This window comes from Nannobrachium achirus (genome assembly GCF_963921795.1).
Source record: "Nannobrachium achirus genome assembly, chromosome: 5".
NCBI lineage: Eukaryota > Metazoa > Chordata > Actinopteri > Myctophiformes > Myctophidae > Nannobrachium > Nannobrachium achirus.
Window position 1 is genome coordinate 45,084,385 of NC_137814.1, and position 19,306 is coordinate 45,103,690.

At 41.6% G+C, this 19,306-nt stretch overlaps 2 protein-coding genes across 4 annotated transcripts in view; both read left to right on the forward strand.

Annotated features, from left to right (window-relative positions):
• Positions 1–405: 405 nt before the first annotated feature.
• calr3b (calreticulin 3b) lies at positions 406–6,014 on the forward strand. Its single transcript, XM_080726598.1, has 9 exons — positions 406–588; positions 1,335–1,436; positions 2,018–2,221; positions 2,569–2,663; positions 3,439–3,648; positions 3,903–4,016; positions 4,449–4,592; positions 4,690–4,782; positions 4,887–6,014. The coding sequence occupies exons 1-9, from the start codon at positions 501–503 to the stop codon at positions 5,103–5,105; spliced, it is 1,269 nt and encodes a 422-aa protein (XP_080582724.1). The 5' UTR covers positions 406–500; the 3' UTR covers positions 5,106–6,014.
• Positions 6,015–7,816: 1,802 nt separating this feature from the next.
• The window catches only part of LOC308285744 (epidermal growth factor receptor substrate 15-like 1), a 28,449-nt gene continuing 16,959 nt past the window's right edge, over positions 7,817–19,306 (forward strand). For all 3 annotated transcript variants that reach the window (XM_080726593.1, XM_080726594.1, XM_080726595.1), the window contains exons 1-11: positions 7,817–7,872; positions 9,727–9,768; positions 10,487–10,576; positions 11,182–11,229; positions 11,328–11,423; positions 11,955–12,056; positions 12,194–12,319; positions 12,412–12,471; positions 13,206–13,475; positions 16,351–16,511; positions 18,788–18,953. In XM_080726593.1, the coding sequence (XP_080582719.1) occupies positions 7,846–7,872; positions 9,727–9,768; positions 10,487–10,576; positions 11,182–11,229; positions 11,328–11,423; positions 11,955–12,056; positions 12,194–12,319; positions 12,412–12,471; positions 13,206–13,475; positions 16,351–16,511; positions 18,788–18,953 (1,188 nt within the window). In that variant the 5' untranslated portion in view covers positions 7,817–7,845. The remainder of the gene's footprint in view (positions 7,873–9,726; positions 9,769–10,486; positions 10,577–11,181; positions 11,230–11,327; positions 11,424–11,954; positions 12,057–12,193; positions 12,320–12,411; positions 12,472–13,205; positions 13,476–16,350; positions 16,512–18,787; positions 18,954–19,306) is intronic.

Genomic DNA, 19,306 nt, shown 5'->3' on the forward strand with positions numbered 1-19,306 from the left:
CCAGTCCGCACTAATGTTGCTTGCCACACACTGACACAGCATAGCTCTGGTCCAGAGCGTACACACTGCAGACTGCAGCAGTGACATTGTTTAACACATGAAATGACCATAACGCTGTTAAAATCCAGATTAAATACAATATCAGAGTTGGTGGTAGACTACTGCTTCCACCACTTCGAGACGCTCTACAAATCCGTGTAGTTTGGCTCCCTCTGCTGGACATGTGTAGTTGTACATGTTCGGCGCGCTGACAACGAAGCCCAATCTGATCCAGGATCAGTGGTCTTGCAGGGCGAGGTGTTTCGTGGTCCACGGTGATTGGCTCGGGACCGAGCGTGCTTCTCGTCCAATGAGAGTCAGACATCTGTTCGCTCAAGCAACTCCAAAAGTCCTGCTCACTTCCTGCTTCTCTCTTCTCCCCGTGAGCGAGTGTGAGTGAGCAAGGACAACATCAACAACACTGTCTGTTAAACTGGACAGCTACTGACTGAGGACCAAAGATGAGAGCCTTGGGGGTGTTTGTGCTGCTTTTCACAGCCTACTGTGTCCGTGCTACCGTGCACTTTCAAGAACAGTTCCTCGATGGGGGTAAGGAATCTTCATGTCTTATGTCTTCGACGTCTACCCTGGAGAGTCTAGACTGCACTGCACACACGCTTAATTCATTCCATGGCATCTATGCTAGGTTGATTTACAGCAGTGTTTCTCAAACTTTCAAATGTCAAGGTTTCCCCCTTAACTCTGACAGTGTACAAATGGAACGGGTTCATTTGGTTCTATTTATACACTGTCAGAGTGACAGACTTGTATGGGTCAATTTAGACCCCCCTAAAGGAACCCCCAGAGTCCCTGGAATCCACTTTTAGAAATTTTAGAATCATGGATTACAGTACAAGTCAAGTGGGTATAGCACTCAGTTAGCAGTGGCAAAATGCAAGCATGCAATCAAACTCCATTTAAAGCTTAAATACAGCTCTGTACATGGATATTATGTTGCTTGCCTGCCTGTTGGTTTGGTTTGATAACTGTCTGGATAGTGGTTAACTTGGACGAGGCCCAACAAGAGGCTAATAAACTGTCCATATTAGATTAGAAACAAAAGTGAAACCTGTTTTTATATCCAAGCAACTGACAGCTTGATTTGACTGCATGTGTCCTAACTTTAGCACTGACAGTAAAATACTCAAATTACTTAACCTAAATACTAGCTTTTACAACCCTGTATACTACATCGCAGTAAGCCTGCTATTAACCAGTGTCACTGACTTTGAGGAAGGAGCATTTCTGAATGTAAAAAAAAGCTCTTAAACTTTAGTTTTGTGTTTTGTTTTCAGATGAATGGAAGACTCGCTGGGTGGATTCCAAGCACAAGTCTGACTATGGCCAGTGGAAACTAACGGCCGGCGGCTTCTATGGAGATGTGGAGAAAGACAAAGGTAGGTTTTGCTTAATCACACTCATGTGGAGTCCAGACAAATGAGCTTTGTGCTTAAGGGTAAATGGGCAGTATTGTTTTCCAAATATGTGATAATTTCAGTTTGTTTTAAATTGCTGCACATCAGTTGCTCTAAGAGATTATAACAAAGTCTTAAGTCAACCTTGACAAATGATTAAAGATAATACCAAATTGTTGAAGCACACAGCCTACATTTTGCAACCCACACAAGGCTTTGTTCAGGGGCTTCACCACAAGCCAGTTGCTTCAGTGAAAAACTGTGCAGTGTCAGTTGCCCATGATGCAACCTGTCTTTTCTAAAGAAACGGGTTTAACGTGATGCCTAGAAATAGTATTTCCTCATGTATTCACTAAAACGTGAGTTGATGCCTAGAAATAGTATTTCCTCATGTATTCACTAAAACGTGAGTTGATGCCTAGAAATAGTATTTCCTCATGTATTCACTAAAACGTGCGTTGATGCCTAGAAATGTATTTCCTCATGTATTCACTAAAGTGTGAGTTGATGCCTAGAAATAGTATTTCCTTGTGTATTCACTAAAATGTGCGTTCACACCACAGGTCTGCAGACGAGCCAGGATGCCAGATTCTATGCCAGCTCTGCCCGATTTGAGCCCTTCAGCAACGAGGGGAAGACTTTGGTCATCCAGTTTACAGTTAAACACGAGCAAAAGATCGACTGTGGAGGTGGCTATGTGAAGGTCTTCCCTGCTGAGCAGGACCAAACTGATATGCATGGAGACTCCCAGTACTATATCATGTTTGGTAAGTAAATATGAATACTCAGTCACAGCTGAGTGACTGTTCAAGGGGCAGAGATGATCAGTTATGTTGTCATCACAGTGGGCAGTTTGATGGGGTAAACACATTTGAAGGTAGCTAATTGCAAGAATTGTGGGTGTTACATTTAGATGTTAATTGTGTGCCAGCATGGGACGTCTCCTGCACAGTTCGCTTCATGCTGGTGAACAGGAACCCCTAATGAAGAATGCAACCAAAAACAAGCTTGGGGTCCTTCAGATTTCTCAAATCGGCTACCAAATAGCAGCGTAATGCGTACATGAGTGTACGTAATGCAGAGTAACTTGAATGCAGATTTTATCTTTGTCTAGGCCCTGATATCTGTGGCTACAGCACCAAGAAGGTCCATGTCATCTTCAACTACAAGGGCAAGAATCATCTCATCAAGAAAGACATTAAATGCAAGGTAATTCTGAGTCAAATTGCATTCACGATGCACAAGTGCATCATAACTACAAAACACCATCCCTATCTAAAGACATATGTACCATCTAGGGTTGCAACGGTATGAGATTTTTAACACCGAAAATATCGTCCGTGTCAACACCGCAGTTATCGGTAACACCGTTTAAACCACCATTGCGTATCTTGTCGTCTTGTGAGCACTCCGTAGCAGCCAATGCTACCTCAAGCTACAATAACAACAACCATCCGACCATATTAAAAATCCAGCTTTGTAAAAAAGCAACAACACTGTTAGTGTTACAACAGCCCTGCGTTTTCTTGTTTGACTATTAAATCTTGTTTTTCCGCCTATTGTGCGCTGTGACATTATAAAGCCACAACTAGTCTCCTGGAACGTGCCCTGCGAGTGGGGACGAGACATCATGCAGTCTGATGGGCTGTGCCTCGCCCCGTGGATGATCCGTTGATTCTGAATCTGTTCTCGACACTCCCACACAAGGAACAGCTCCCGGCCTCCCGCGATTGAGAACCGAATCCCATCGTTCATTTAAAAGAGCTGTTCAAAAGAGCGGAATCGTTGGCGAATGTCACATCTCTACTGCGCTCCTCGGGGCAGAGCAGCGGATGCGTTTTCTTTTTATTTAACAGTGTTATCGGTGGGCAAGTAAAGTACAGGTGTTGTGCTGGCTCACCGGTAACAACGAGTACCGTTGCAACCCTAGTACCATCACTATTGAACGCCGGCACTAACTGAAGTCCTTGTGTTTTTCCTTTAGGATGATGAGCTGACCCACTTGTACACACTAATCGTGAATCCTGATCAGACCTATGAGGTGAAGATAGACAATGAGAAGGTGGAGTCCGGCAGCTTTGAGGAGGACTGGGACTTTCTGCCCGCGAAGACAATCAAGGATCCCGAGGCCAAGAAGCCAGAGGATTGGGATGACCGTGCTAAGATCGATGATGCTGATGACACAAAGCCAGAGGTAGGCCATTGTACTGGAATGGGTGTGGTCGCTGCATTCACTAGTGTTCCTCCTTCTTGTCATACAAGTTTTGTAGCAGGTCATTCTTTAAAAAAAGATTGTTTAGAAGATAAAGACAGCACTGACATATTGCTGGAAAGTCTCAAATCTCCCCAATTATCTTTTTAGTGTGAGCCCAGCTTAACAATTTCCTATTACAAGTGTAGTACTTGCTGACTAAAGTAGATTCTCGTTGGTTGGTTGTGTGTCTCCAGGATTGGGACAAGGCAGAGAACATTCCAGATCCTGATGCCAAGAAGCCTGATGACTGGGATGAGGATATGGATGGAGAGTGGGAGCCACCCATGATTCCAAACCCTGAATACAAGGTAGACCTTTTGGATGATTATTGGTGTCACAGCATTGCCAACATTTCTGAACTATAACATAATGACCTGTTGTGCATAATGCACAAAACAAATGATGTGATTGGTTCAGAAATGTTGGTCAGTTATTACATTATTGGTTACATTAACTATAAACATAGCAGTATTGCCAGGTATTACGTTATGGGCTGCAACCCTCTGGCATCTGGTTAATTGTGGCTTTTCTCAAAAAGGTGTCTTCACGCAGTGTTGCAAAACAGAAAACACATTGTCATTGGTTGCAACTGACATGTTTGTGGCAGCTGGCTGTAACTGACACATTTTGTTGCAATGACGCGTCATTTGTTGCAACTGACACTTCAGAAGAAGAATTAGGATAATACTACGCTATATCTGTGTTAATCTATTGATTTATTTTTAATAAACTCTCTGCAGGGAGAATGGAAACCCAAGCAGATTGACAACCCTAACTACAAAGGAGCCTGGGTTCATCCTGAGATTGACAATCCTGAATACAGTGCTGATTCAGAAATCTACAAGTTTGAAAGCATCGGTGTGATAGGCCTGGATCTGTGGCAGGTGAGCATGAGTTCCTTTTTTTTTCTTTTTCTTCTTGTCTTCATGTTGAGGTGAGCAGGACTTTGATGCTTATCACATTCTTGTGCCCTATCATCAGGTAAAATCTGGCACCATCTTCGACAACTTCATTATAACAGATGACGTGAAGGAGGCTGAAGACTCTGGAAAGGAGACGTGGGGCGTCACAAAGGTTTGTTTGTTGACATACAGTATTTACAGACATTTATAAATTATGACGCACAAGAAAGGGGAAATGTCATATCTCATGTTGTCGTCTTGGTCTTTCCCATACAGGAACCAGAGAAGAAGATGAAGCAGGAGCAAGATGACCTGAAGCGAAAAGAAGAGGAAGAGAAAAACAAGGAACAAGACACTGACGCTGAGGCTGAGGCTGAGGCTGAAGAGGGTGAGGAGGAAGAGGAAGAAGATGACGAGGAGGAAGATGACGAGGAGGAGCCTGCAGAAACTGGAGAAGAAGACGATGCTGCTAAGCTTAATAAAGATGAGCTATAAGGGAGCCTGGACAGAAAGCTTATCTGTCCACGTTAGACACTTTGTCCTATACTGTCCAAGGAGTATTGTGAGTGCTATGCATTCATTCCTTAAGACCAAGGACATGGCCCGACTTGGGTGACAAACTTATCAGGGGGGGGCGGGGGGTGGTTGGGTGTTTGGCGGACTTGTTGATCCCTTCAAGGGCAGTTTGAGCAATGACACTTCTCCCCGTTGACCTTTTGAATTGAATGATATCAGTGTTTGACTTGCATTGATCCCATTTGTCTTGCTCCCTGTTGGCATATCTTGATCTGACAATAAATCTGTAACCATTGGCATCTGATATGTTCTTAATTCAAACTGGCCATGTTAATATTACTTGCAGTCTCATTCATGTTTGGGGAGAGGATAGTTTTGAAAGGTTACTACTATATGCCATAATATGACCTGTACTTGATATTAAGTAGTTTGAAAGAAAACTACTGTAGAAAAAAATAAATAAGGTGCAAAAGTTAGTAATTTGAAATGTGTACTGATAAAGGGGATTAGATACCGTACTGTTACTGTACTGTAACTCATTGATCATAATCATTCTTTGGCACTGATTTTATTTTCCCCACAATCTTTCCTGTAGGATCTTCCTACTGGCTGTGACTGATTTTCATTTAAAGAGTTCCATGGATGTTGCAATGTTTTTTTTTTTAGCACAATTGAATCCCCTCAAGATGTAAATTAAATTTTATTCTACTATGAAGTGTCTTGGGGGACTCAACGTGTGCTTTGTTTATATGATTGCTGTTCAGAACATGGATCAACTCAGAATGTTCCTTAGTGTGGTACGTGACACATGATCACATTGTTGGCTTATTTTGTTATGAGCAGAATGTATTGATACCAAAGTTTTTATTAAAAAGGTCTAGAAATCAATTCCTGTGCTTGTTTTACTTGATGTTATATTGTTTTGTCCCATGGAGGTTTGCAGTGAATACGCATAATGAAAAGTAACAATCCTATGATAAAAAATAAAGTATAAAAATGACATCTCTGGGGACGTCTAAATGGATGATTGCTGGGCCAAGAAATAACTTTAAACCGATAATACACACACCCTAAAGCTCTCCTTTTCTTTCATTAAAATGATTTTTTATTTTCTGCTGTTGTGACAAGAGTCAAGGGTCTTCCTCAGACATGATAAATATAGAGAAATACATGCCCAAATTCCAACTATAATACAACACCATGTGACATACATAACATGATGCCGGTACATTGCTATCATTTCATTTATTATGATTTATTATGATCCATATAATATAAGCCATAAAATAGAAGTGGGAAAGGAAAGTATCAAACGATGAATTGGAAATACCCCCTGTGTCCACATGGTGGCGACAATGAGTGCTGACCTTCTGTAAGTGCACTGCCCGTGTGTATTCTGCATGGAAAAAGAATAGTATGTTTTGATATGATAGCATTCGGCATTTATACAGATATCATCAGTAACTAATTAACTAAGTCAATGTATTAATAGCCCTGAATACATGACTATCATGAATAGGGTGACCAGATGTCCCCCTTTGCGAGGGACAGTCCCACATTTCCATGACTTTTCAGGCGTCCCCCAAATTGAGACTCTGTCCCACATTGTGACTGGCAGGTGTTGAGGTGCGCTGATTGTTGCTGAAGCTCTTACTTAATGTGAGATCACAGCAAGCTAGACTGAACCACACTGGACTACTGGAACACATTATAGAGCAGAGCATTGTAATGTAAATCTCTCTCATTGTCTGTTTTCCCTGCAAGATAAGCCTGTTAATAAAATAACATGAGAAATATCCCCTATAGGGGGGTAATTAACAAATTAATGGGCAGTATTAGGGCTATATGGTCGAATATGGCATCAAAGCATTTATTAGCAACTTAAGTAATAATTTCTTATTAGCCCCCCGCCCGCCCGTCCCACATTGTCCCACACAAGCGTACTTCTGTCCCTCAAATGAACAGTTTGGATCTGGTCACCCTAATCATGAAAGGAAGCACATTGGTGATGACGTAACTCGGGATGGCTTGCGAGGCTAGTTTTGAAGTTCACTGAAGGGGTCGGGGAGACCTTAATTTTATTTTTTATTAATTTTATTTCATTTCCTGTTAATATTTTCTGTAATAGAATGTTGAAGTCAAGGAGTCCTGCAAGTCCATGCATGAAATCCATGCATGAAATAACTAATACAAAGACCAAGGTCTCCCCATATCAAACGATTAATTGGAAATACCCCCAGTGTCCACATGGTGGCGACAAATGAATGTACAAGTGGCTGACCATACTACTTGCTGACCTGTAAGTGCATTTGTGTGTATTCTCCTGCGTGAAAAAAGAATAATATTTTGACAGTAAAGTGAAGCATTCGGCACTTAGATATACATATATCAACATACATATCATCAAGTAGACTACATTTATTTAGTACTGTAATGAGTACAATTGTGATGTATTTGTACTTTACTTGACTATTTCCAGTTTACTTCTACTCCACTACATCTCAGAGGTAGCCATAAATTATAACTCTATAATACGTTTTCTCTCTACAAGATTTTGCTACAGTGCAGTATTGAATTGATACTTGAGTAAAACATTTCAGTACCAAGTCATTCCTTTTTCCACCTCTGGGCATTTTTGACAGCAGCCAGCCAAGCGCGTGACGGCTCAGTCAGGGCTGTGCGCACTCCCGCGACAGTCAGACAGCAGCCAGCAGGAAACATGGCGGCATCCATGACTCTCAGCCAGGTAACAACTTCCAATACTTCAGCAAAATGACTCCTATCGCCGCGTCCCTTTCACTTCTTTTAATGACAGTGACATTATGTGTACGCCGGTAACGCACGGGTGTTGTTTAGCCCGTGTACGACGACTCTGGAGTGGTTTAGAGAGCCATTGTTGTCAGTTTACTTGCTTAGCTTACAACGTTAGCAACGTTTAAAAGGCAGGAAGCCAGGCAGCCACTGAATCTGACCCATATGTTGATGGCAGCTTTTTGTCTAGGACTAATGTAAGCAGACGAGGTTATATCACAATACTTATTATCTGTCTATCTATTTGCCACTGGGCTAGATTTATTCAAAGTGCTGCTTTTATTCGAAAAAGCTGTCAGTGGCTGAGTTTATATGGTGTTGTCCCCATGTCTATTAGCCGTGTAGCTAATGTACTGTACTTGCCCCAGCTGCTTTGCAAGTTTTGACTTGCTCTTAAAAGCTTCAATCCGGCAGTGGTGGAAAAAAGTACTCAGATATTTGACTTAAGTAAAGGTGTTACAAGTAAAAGGCCTGGGTTCAAAATGTTATTTGAGTAAAAGTGCAAAAGTATTGCTAATCAAAATATAGGGCAGAAGCGGTTAATGTATGTTTTATAATATGATATATGATAATTTAGAATGTAATACATGTATATTCTGCAAAGTAACTAGTAACTCAAGTTTTCAAATAATTGTAGTGTAGTAAAAGTATAACATTTGGCCCTGAAATGTAGTGGAGTAGAGGTAAAAGTATTTGAAATTGGAATTACTCATACACATACAACATTAAACTCACCAAGATTGGGTTATCCTCTTTGTATCGGCCAAGTTTTTGTTTAATTAAAATCCACTGTCTGTAGACATGTTATGAGCTACTTTCTGTCAATAAATTCTGTGCAGTTGATGTGTCAGAGTTTGCAATTTCAAAACGGGTGGTACGCAGGTCGCAGAACCATTGAGTGATTTCCAGCAAGTGCTTCAAAACTCTGACTTTATCACCTGCACAGAATTTATTGGCAGAAATTAGCTCATAACATGTCTACGGTGTCAAACGGATAGAAAGAGGACAACCCAAGCTTTCTGTATAGCTGCAATCTTGATAGATAGGACTTTTGTGTTTTGGATGAATGTGCTGTCAAGGGTTGGTGTTGCAACTTTGATGCCAGATAGCATCATAGTTGCTTGAGGCTAGACCCTGGTGTCTCGTAGGACACGCACTGGTCGACAAGGAATTCTGCCTGAAGCTCATGAGCTAAATATCTGCCCTGGCCAAGCAGAGATGCCACATGCGGCCCTCACCTTCACTTAATGCAGCCCTGAAAAGTTAATACTGGAATACTGACATATTATTATGGATTTCAGCTGTTACAATTCCAAACATGACCTGCTTTAATTCTGTCAGTCTATATTAGAAGCTTAATGACTAGTTTAGTAGTATTAAAATGTGTATTTAGGTTCATGAAGTTAACATGAGTATATCACTAAATGTGTTTGAAATTAAATCAAAATGTTACATTTCAGGATTCCAATAAAAAAATAAAAAAAAAGATTACAAAAAAATCGCCGATCTACAAGCTCAAAACGCATCGCGATGCGTTTTGAGCTTGTAGATCTGCTATTTTTGCTTCTATTGTATGCGATACTAGAATGACAAAGTACGACGTAGCAATATGCAATGTGGCCCTCTGGAGTGGAGTGAAGGTGGAAATATAGTGGCCCTTGCCATCATCAAAGTTGCCCAACCCTGATCTAGGCAGAGACCCAGATTTAAATCCCAGATAGGATTTATGACATTTATGTGTTGCAAACTTGCAACTTGAACTCATTTTCATCTTCTCTCTATTTTTCAGTTGTCGAATGGAAACCCAGCCTATGACTACTATTACAGACAGGTAATGTCTACCTAGTGCTTTCTCTCCAGGCTTTGAATAGTGATGTGTATATATATATAGAACATCTGTTGTCACAAGAAACAAGGTGATGAGCAATACGAACCATACTGGTCTTAAAGTTATGTGTTCAGAACTTCAGGGTGAGCTTACATTTAAATTTAAATGTAAGAATACACAGCCATAGATCGGTCCTACTGCACAGCGTTGAGTAGATAGTCTGTGCGGCAATAAAGTGGTTCGTGCTACTTGTGTACTCCACAATAATTCATTCCTCAGACTTGGAGACAGATAGTTCTGGCAGAAAACATGTTTTGTCAAATATCTCCACTTTTCCTCAAGATTCACACCGACAACGTTCAGTCTGGGGCGAGGGGCCCGGAATGAGTGCTGGACTGAATATATCAAAACTTCCTTTGGGAAGCACAAACATATGGGGCTCACACTTGGCAGGTGGTGTGATTAAATACCCCACGCCAATCACGAAGCACCTGTCAATTGTGTGCCCAAAACATTGTGCTTCCCAAACACGTGTGTTCTCCAAGGAAGTGTTCATATAATGTGTGAATCTCGTGGAAAAGTGGAGATATTTGTCTAAACACACGTTTTCTGCCAGAACTTTCAAAGGGATATGAAACTAGAGGACAATATCTGTGTCATGGTGTGCTTCCACTTAGCGTGATGTGTCATACAAAACGTGTCTCGTCTCTTTGCACTGTAGGTGGATCCAGTTAACACTGGAAAAGTTGCTGCTGGTGATGCTGCCCAATTCCTTAAGAAGTCAGGTCTCTCAGACAGTACATTGGGGAAGGTGAGATCAAACAAACAGAAAGACAAACTGAACAGGGTTCCCACGGTCATGAAATTCCTGGAAATATTGTGAAATTAGATTTTTTTTTTCCAGTACTGGAAAAGTTTTGGAATTTATCAGGGGTCCTGGAAGGTCCTGGAAAAAATAGCTATGCATTATCTTTGGTTATTGATTTTGTTAATACCTCTGAAATGACAAATTAAACACGGGCCAAATTGTCAAATAATAGAGGCAGAAATTGTGAAAATAGCCGATCTACATGCTCACAACGCCTCGCAACGCAGTGTTATACAAAATTCCTCAACTCTTAGTGCTCGTCAGGTTGGGGGGGTCCCCAGTTAAAACATGATTATTTCGGGGGTCATAGCCTGAAAAGGTTGAGAACCACTGGCATACACTACCTGTCTTTGGGAATTGCGCATAGGAGTAAGCGACCTGTTATTGAGCTGAATTATTGTTATATAGTCCTGGAAATTGGGTTAAATATTCTGGAAAAGTTTTGGAAATTAATTGGTAAAAATGTGTGGGAACCCTGACTGAAGTATGTACACAAATATGTACGTATAAAAATGTTATATCACCTTCACTGTTCTTTCCATGTTCAGATTTGGGACTTGGCTGATTCGGAACACAAGGGCTACTTGGATAAGCGGGTAACTTCACATTTCTCTCTGACTTGGATGTTTGCCTGTAATGTTGATGTAAACATTTAAAACTGAGTAGTTTCTCCCATGATGTTTCTCGTTCTCAGGGTTTCTTTATAGCTCTGAGATTGGTGGCCTCAGCACAAGGTGGAAATGATATAAGCCTCAACAACCTTAGCCAGACCCTGGCCCCACCCAAGTTTGTGAGTGTTGAAACCTCTGTGTTGATTTTGCATAACAGATGTGGTCAGGCACACACCTACAGTGAATTGAAACATGATGTTTAGACATACAGATGAACAGATTTCCATATCTGTACAGATCCATCTAAATTAGAATATTGTGTAAAAGTCAAATGTCTTCTGTAATATAATTCAAAATTTGAAACTTTCATACATTCTAGATGCATTGCACAAGCACATGCAGTGAAATATTCAAAACCTCTTTTATTTTGTATGGCATACATCAATAATCCATATCTAAAATATTACAATATTACACGAGACCACTCAAAACGGAATTATAATGCAGAGATGTCAACCTTCTGAAGTCAAAGTCCAGTGTGAAGTTTCCGCAGTCAGTGATGATTTGGGGTGCTATGGCATCCGCATGTTTTTTTTTTTCACTTTACAATATTCTATTTTCTTTAGATGGATATGTATGTCCACAACATAGAAATTAGAAAAAGAAAGAAATTGTAACGCCTTCATCAACTTTTTGTTATCTAATTACAGAGAGACACAAGCAGCCCATCCATAGGCCTATCGGCAGCATCAGGACTATCGGCAGCATCAAGCCTATCGGCAGCGTCAGCAGATGCCCTCTGGGCTATAAGGGTGAGTATTGATATAATTTGTAACAAGAAAACACTTATTGTTTTATTCAAACATACCACGGATTTATGTGGGAATGATTGTTGTGTGATGTGTTTAAGTGTGGTTTTCTGAGATCTGGTTCTATGTTTCCTTTCTAGCCTGATGAAAAGGGGAAATTTGAGGGTATCTTTGAGAGTATGTGTCCAGTCAACGGTGTCCTGTCTGGGGACAAAGTGAAGCCGGTGCTGATCAACTCCAAGCTACCTCTGGACGCCTTAGGAAAGGTATCAGTGTCACACTAGAGTTTGATTAAATATGCAGGGCTATTGAATCTTTCTTGTCAGATTGATCATTATCTTTTCATGTGTTTGTTTAGATTTGGGACCTTAGTGACATAGACAAGGATGGACACTTGGACAAAGAGGAGTTCTGTGTGGTAAGACGGCATTTATCTGTTGCTCTTAACCCCTGCCCTATACTTAGATAGTTCTAGGGATAGCCAAATGGGATAGCCAAATACAACGAGGAGGAGGAAGAAGAAGAATACAAATGTTTTCTATAAGATATGTGGTTTTTGCAGTAGGCTAGTGCAGTGACTAGTCCACTATAAGACCGGTGCTGGGAACGGCAGTCAGTCTGTATTAGTAGGGGAGGAAAAGCCTTGCGTAGGGGAGGGGCCTCGCGAGGCTTCCATTCAAATGACGCCTGGCCAATCACAGCGCGTCTCTCTGTCAACGTGCCGCGTAAAGTTGCATGGATGGTGTTAAACAGAAATTTGTGACCGCATTGTGCGGAGAGTTGCATGGGTGATGTTACACAGACATTGTGTTTACCGGTAACCAATTTCTTAACGGTTAAACGGTAATGGTTAACTTTTGGCTATCCCTACTTGATTCACCAGAGTCCCTTAGGGCTCTGCATTAATTATATTCGCTGAAAATAGACAATCTATAAGCTCTCAACGTGTCGCGACCCAATGTGAGTCTGTAGAGCGACTATTTTCAGCAAAATCTTACCCAGAATGATGTGGTTTAATCTGCTCTTTATAATGCTGCGTGGCACTTTCACGCCTGCCTGTGTATGACGGATAGCTCTCCCCAGGGAAATAATTATTTTTGTTAATGCTAAGGTCTAAAAAAGATGACCCGTTTTCTTATGTTCCTTCTCAAGGCTATGCATCTGGTGTACCGCGCCATGGAGAAAGAGCCCGTCCCCACCGCGTTGCCCGCCAACCTCATTCCTATTTCCAGGAGGAGGAAGAAGTCTGCCGGGGCAATGGCAGGTGCCGTGGCCGTCTTACCTGCGCTGTCTGGGCTCGGTTCTGCCCCACTTAAAGAGAGCCTGCGCTCCACTCCTTCCCTAAGCAGTGTTTCCTCCCTCAGTGGTGGCGCCGGCACAGGGAGCCTCTCTCCCAAACACTCCTTCAAAGCCAGCACACAGGTACGACTGCACTTCAGCCACGGGTCACTTCAATGACAGTACTTTTGACTCTCACCAAAGGCTGTCACAATTATTACATAATCGTCTAATGGTGATTATTTGACATTATCGCAATTATTTTGTCATAATCGTCATAATCGTGAATGTTGAAAAATGTCTGAAATAGTGGAAATAGCAGATCTACAAGCTCACAACGCGTCGCATCGCGACGCGTTGTGAGCTTGTAGATCGGCTATTTCCACTATCTGTTATTTTTTAAGTAGTAAGTTGTCAAATATGTCTGTAATGTATTTGTATATTTAGGTTATGTGTCATATCTACAGTACCATATGCAACTTCAAAGCCTAAAAGCCAAACAGAAATGTAATTATCAACGACAAATACACAATTAAATCGTTAATCGCCAATTATTTGAGTGACAATTAATCGTCATGTAAAATGTCATATCGTGACAGCCCTACACGGGTCACTTCAATGACAGGAGGCCAGTACTTTTGACTCACCAATAGCCACAGCATAAGGCCTTTGCACAGGGTCAGATTTTCCGCACAGAAAAAAACGGCCCATAAATGAACACATGGTGTCCCTCATGCACACCGGGTCCGAATTTGTCCAGATTTTCTTTTTCTTCTTTACAATATTCTATTTTCTTTAGATGGATCTGTATGTCCACAACATAGAAATTAGAAAAAGAAAGACATTGTAATGCCTTCATCACATTTTTGTTAGATATACTAGTGGTTCTCATTGTGGGGTCCATTCCATGGGATCCTCAGCTAAATGGTGGATGGTTAAGAACCAAATAGAACCTTACGGGTGTCTTTATCTCTGAGGGTGACACCGGGTCAGAATTTGTCCAGATTCTGACAGTATTGTCTGTTTTTTTTTCCTCATGGAAAATCGGAAAAGCATTGTTGCAGCATTGTTTTCACCCAGGGGTCCTTGAGGGGGTTCCAGGTGGTCCCCCCATTTTGCATCATAGATTGGGGTCCCAGTGATGAGACAATGGGTGTTCGTAGACCTATCTGTGCATATCAAAATTGGGGGTCCCTGAAATTAAGAAGGTTCAGAATCTCTGCCATATAGCACCATACGTTTCTAATTGTGTTGCTGCTGTCATTATAGTTGGGAACTGATAATAATTATTAACACAAGGGCTGTATATTTTGTCCTACATACAGTTCCACATCATGTACATGTCCTTAAGATATTCAAAATAAGTGGTCATCACAAACATTAGTGTCTGGATTTATAGACTGTGCAATAAGGCAACTATTTAACGGATACATTTGTTAACTACAGTACATTGTGTGGTATCGATATGAGCAATCTATACATCATTGATTGCAGTTTTGTAGGTCAAGATATTGATTTTTTTGAATAGTTAAAACAACAGTATTGAGATCATTTTGATATTCGATCTGTAATCACAGTATCTTAGAAAACATTATGTCAATAAGAAATCTAAGTTTGATTAATAAATCGATATCTTTAAACACCCAAAATCCAAATCGGATCCACTCGAATAGTGATTATAAGTAAACATTTGGGCCCTAGGTATTCATAATTGCCCGAGGTTGTATACAGAGGATAGTGAATGCTGGGCTATAATTTGTTCATCACATTCACATATCCTTAATTATTCACCAACATATTGAGAAAACAGCATTTGATCAACCCTTTAATTTAATAAAATGGTAGTCCCCTGGGATTTCCTGACAATGTGGGTATGAACTCGGGTGCTTCCGATGGACTTATATTATACAGCCATTCTGTGAACCATATTTCTCTTTCTTTGTCTCTTTTGCGCCCGGGTGAACTCCGGTGTTCCTCGGCCATTAATTCTACCACACCGTCTTCAGCGAATGTGTTTGGTGGCTGATTCTAGTCTGTGTTATGGCATGTTGAGTTCCTTCCTTCCGTACCAAGGTGACTCACAGTGACAGCTCAGTGAACCTATGCACTTTAGCTTGTTGATAGCTGATTGGTCAGCTAGCCAAATCATAGCTAAGCGTTTCCCCCTCATGTGGCTTATTGCCTTCTTGGTCTGTTCATCACTTCCTTGAATGAATGATTATACAGTCATTACTTTGAATTATGTTCCTGAGTGATGATGGTACCTTGGTTTTTTTACAAACCAGTTTTTCCAGTACTTCACCCCTATTCTGTTGATAAAGGCCGTACTTGTTCTGCCACATTGTGAGCATTGTCCGTGGACCACTCTGTTCCTTATTGCTGCAGGGAATCTGTGTGTTCAGGGAAACCGGTTTCTTTTGAAAAGGATTGAGGAAGGAAAGGAACACTGCTATTGACAAACTGATCTGTGGGATCATCATCTGGGCCTGGCTGACATGACATCTTCTTTTCTGCTACCTTTTATTTTACACATCCCTCTCCCTTTTTGTTTTTGTCCGTCTTTACTTCACCTATTTCCTCAAACAACTCCATTTTCTCTATCTTATAGTAGCTAGTCCTGAAACTTTTTTGTATTTAACCACTTAACCCACTGAGCCATTTAACCACCCAAAAAACGAATTTATTTTGAAATTAGCCAGTTGAAATTGCCAAAAATGTTTGCCTTTAGTTGCTTTGGGGTTATTTGTCACTATAGATTTCACATAATGTGAAATTTATCCTCTGCTTTTGACCATCTAAACTATTTGGAGCAGTGGGAAAGTGCCATTAATACGGCACCTGGGGAGCAGTTAGGAGTTAAGTGTCTCGATTCTCTCGAAATAGAGCTGATGGTTCCCTCATTAAGAACAGGTGAATTCTTTCACCATGGGTTCACTCCTCTTTTATTCAAGCGCACTGAGAGGTGCTGGCGGATTGTGTTCCCTTCTCATATCGCCATGTTGTCCTGTGTCTGTCCCAGCTCGCGCCCGTTAACTGGGTCGTCCCTGTGGCCGACAGGGGGCGCTACGATGACATCTTCATGAAGACCGACACAGATATGGATGGCCTTGTCTCTGGCTCGGAGGTCATTGAGATCTTCATGCAGTCGAGCCTCCCCCAGACCATGCTGGCGCAAATATGGTGAGAACGTGACACAAATGAAATTAAATACCAGACACAGAGTCGTGTAATTTTGTCATTGCAAATTATGCATTTCACTTCTCTTCTCAACATTCTGTGAAAGTAGCCAAATATGTTTAAAGTAATAATAGCCTGCAGGCCGAAACATCAGTTTTTGATCTGCTGCTGGGGGTGAAACCCTAAATAAACAAAGAAGAATCCTATCTAAGTGAGTGCTGGTTACTTTTGTTTAAAGTAATAATAATCATGAAACCATGATATTTAGAACACATAAAATCAATACAAATAAAAGAACAATACAGGATAGACAACAGAACACAATGCCCAACCTTATGAACCCAGCAATAGTCACTCACTAACACTTGTCCTGTCCTGTCCCAGCACCCGTATGTACAGTATGTGTGTTTGGTGTTCATTATGATGAAATGGCCTGTAACACCGCGCAGGTCAGAGAAACTGCATATACTCTTTGTTAAACATTGTATACCTGGCCTTCCTACCTGGCATGTCGTTATTGGTGAAATGTTTAATAAATGGTGAACCAAGAGCAAAAATAGTAGATAATAAGCTCACTTCATGATTGCATCGTGACGCTTTGTGAACTTGTATCCACAAGTTTCCAACATCTCATCATGCATTGCGCAGAAGGTGTGCGGCAGTTCCGGCGTCGCAGACGAGTGTGATCTACAAGCTCACAACAGTTACATCTGTGACGCGACTTGAGCTTGTATGTCTGCTGTTCTCCGGATGTGTCCCACACGTAATTCTACTGTAAATTCCCGCGGAAACAGGTGGATATGCTATTTTCGCTGTTCATCATATGATAAAGTATATTGTGGTTAAATACAGGTCAACAGTTAAGGTCATTGAAACGTGTAGTCTTCTACACATACGTCACACATTTACTGAATAGCAGAATTCCTGCCACTTCATCTGCCAAGTGAACATGAACAGGGATTTATCTTGGCCATAATTGCATAAAGAGGTATTTCGCAAGAGTCGAGCCTTAGTTGCATGCTGGTGTTATGCAGCAAAAATGGCAGATCTACAATCTCCCGATGTGTCAAGCTGCACCGAGTTGTGAGCTTATAGATCAGCTATTTTCGGTGCATGACACCAGCACGCAACTACAACTAAAGGCCTGTCCATACTTTGACTGAAACCAAACTTTTCCGTCAAAAGGTCCGGTTCGACTACAAAATGACGTCAATCACGACTTCTGTAAAGCATTACACCGAATGAGAGTTCGGAAATGTGTACGTCGGAAATCGCAACTCACCGAACATTTCGGAGATACTATGGACAGGCCTTTAGTCTTGACTCAGACATTCGATTCAGACAGCTCATGTCGATGTGACATGCAAGCCAAGACTTCTGACGCATCTATTTCCATGGTGACTTGAGGGGCTATGGGCAGGTGTCGGCAGAGTGCTTGTTTCCTGGTGTGTAGTTCATTTGACTTGCATTGGGGTGTTGGCTACTGAAAGGAAACTACAAGCAAAATGGCTGCCAAGTGCGGTCAACGCGCAGTGCTTCTGTCCTATTGGTTGGCGGTTTAACCGGACACTTGAAACGTGTCAGACTTCACGCGCCGCAACTGGACGCTCCACACCGTTTCTCCCATAGAATGGAAATGAACATACAAAATACCGAAAACGAGTGTGGTGCTGTAGCTCGGAAACTTGACACAGGAAAACACGCATAGAGAAGACATGCATCTGGTCAAGGTGCTGCTGGCAGCCAGCAAAAAAGCAATCACAAGATTGTGGTATAAAAGTGACCCTCCAACTCGTGAGCAGTGCTGTGCATTGTGGAGGAAATATATGTAATGGAGAGATTTACCCATAAACTCAGGCTACAAGAAGAAACATTCCTTGAGAAATGGGGAAAAATGGACTGCATATAAAACCCAACAGGATGGCACCACGGAAAACAACCTTTGAATGGACTAAATTGTGAATCTTGAAATGATGTAATGAAGAAAACCCTGTACTGTATGATTGTGACAATCTACAAATAAAAATTAAGTTGGGGAGCTGACACGGATGCTGACACTGATGTCAGTTGTTATCTCTGGGTGGCAGGGGCTCATGGGTAGAGTGGCCGGATGGCAACCGTGAGGTTCCCAGGTCGATCCCGGGCTCCCCCAGAGTTGGTGTCAAAGTGTCCCTGGTTTTCTCCGCCATCAGTGTATGAATGTATGAGTGTGAATGGATGAATCTATGTAAAGCGCTGTATAAAGGCACCATTTACCATTTATCTCCTCTTCTGTCCAGGGGCCTGGCTGACACTAAACAGGTGGGCAAGCTGACCAGAGAACAGTTTTCTCTGGCCATGTACCTGATCCAGCAGAAGGTCACCAAGGGCACCGACCCCCCTCAGACCCTCACCCCAGAAATGATCCCCCCCTCAGAGAGGACCGCAGCCTCTGCAGCAGGACCAGTGAGTCCAGGATTTGTCCCACAAAGTCAATGGAACTTGATACAACATACACTGTAAAAGCAAGGTGTTAACTTTAACTCTGAGAGTATACAAATGGAACCATGGGCATTTGTACACTCTCAGAGTTAAATATATTTTACTGTGTACAAGCCTTCAGGGCACCTGACTTTAGCTTAATGTATTCTTTGTATGACAGTGTCACTGTCCGAATGTAACTGATTTGCTTGAACATCTGTCACACAAAGTATAATTAGGTCTTAGTCCGTTAAGTGGATGTGTGTTTAAGGCACATAACAGTTTAAGAATCTTAACAGTTGGATCAAATAGATGAAACCAACCGAGGGACAATGATG

What these genes read in the sequence shown, in the direction of transcription:
- calr3b (XM_080726598.1), top strand. Translation starts at nt 501, where the DNA reads ATGAGAGCCTTGGGGGTGTTTGTGCTGCTTTTCACAGCCTACTGTGTC. An exon ending in TAGGCCTGGATCTGTGGCAG is followed by an intron (nt 4,593 to 4,689) that starts GTGAGCATGAGT and finishes CCCTATCATCAG; the next exon opens with GTAAAATCTGGCACCATCTT. An exon ending in AGACGTGGGGCGTCACAAAG is followed by an intron (nt 4,783 to 4,886) that starts GTTTGTTTGTTG and finishes TTTCCCATACAG; the next exon opens with GAACCAGAGAAGAAGATGAA.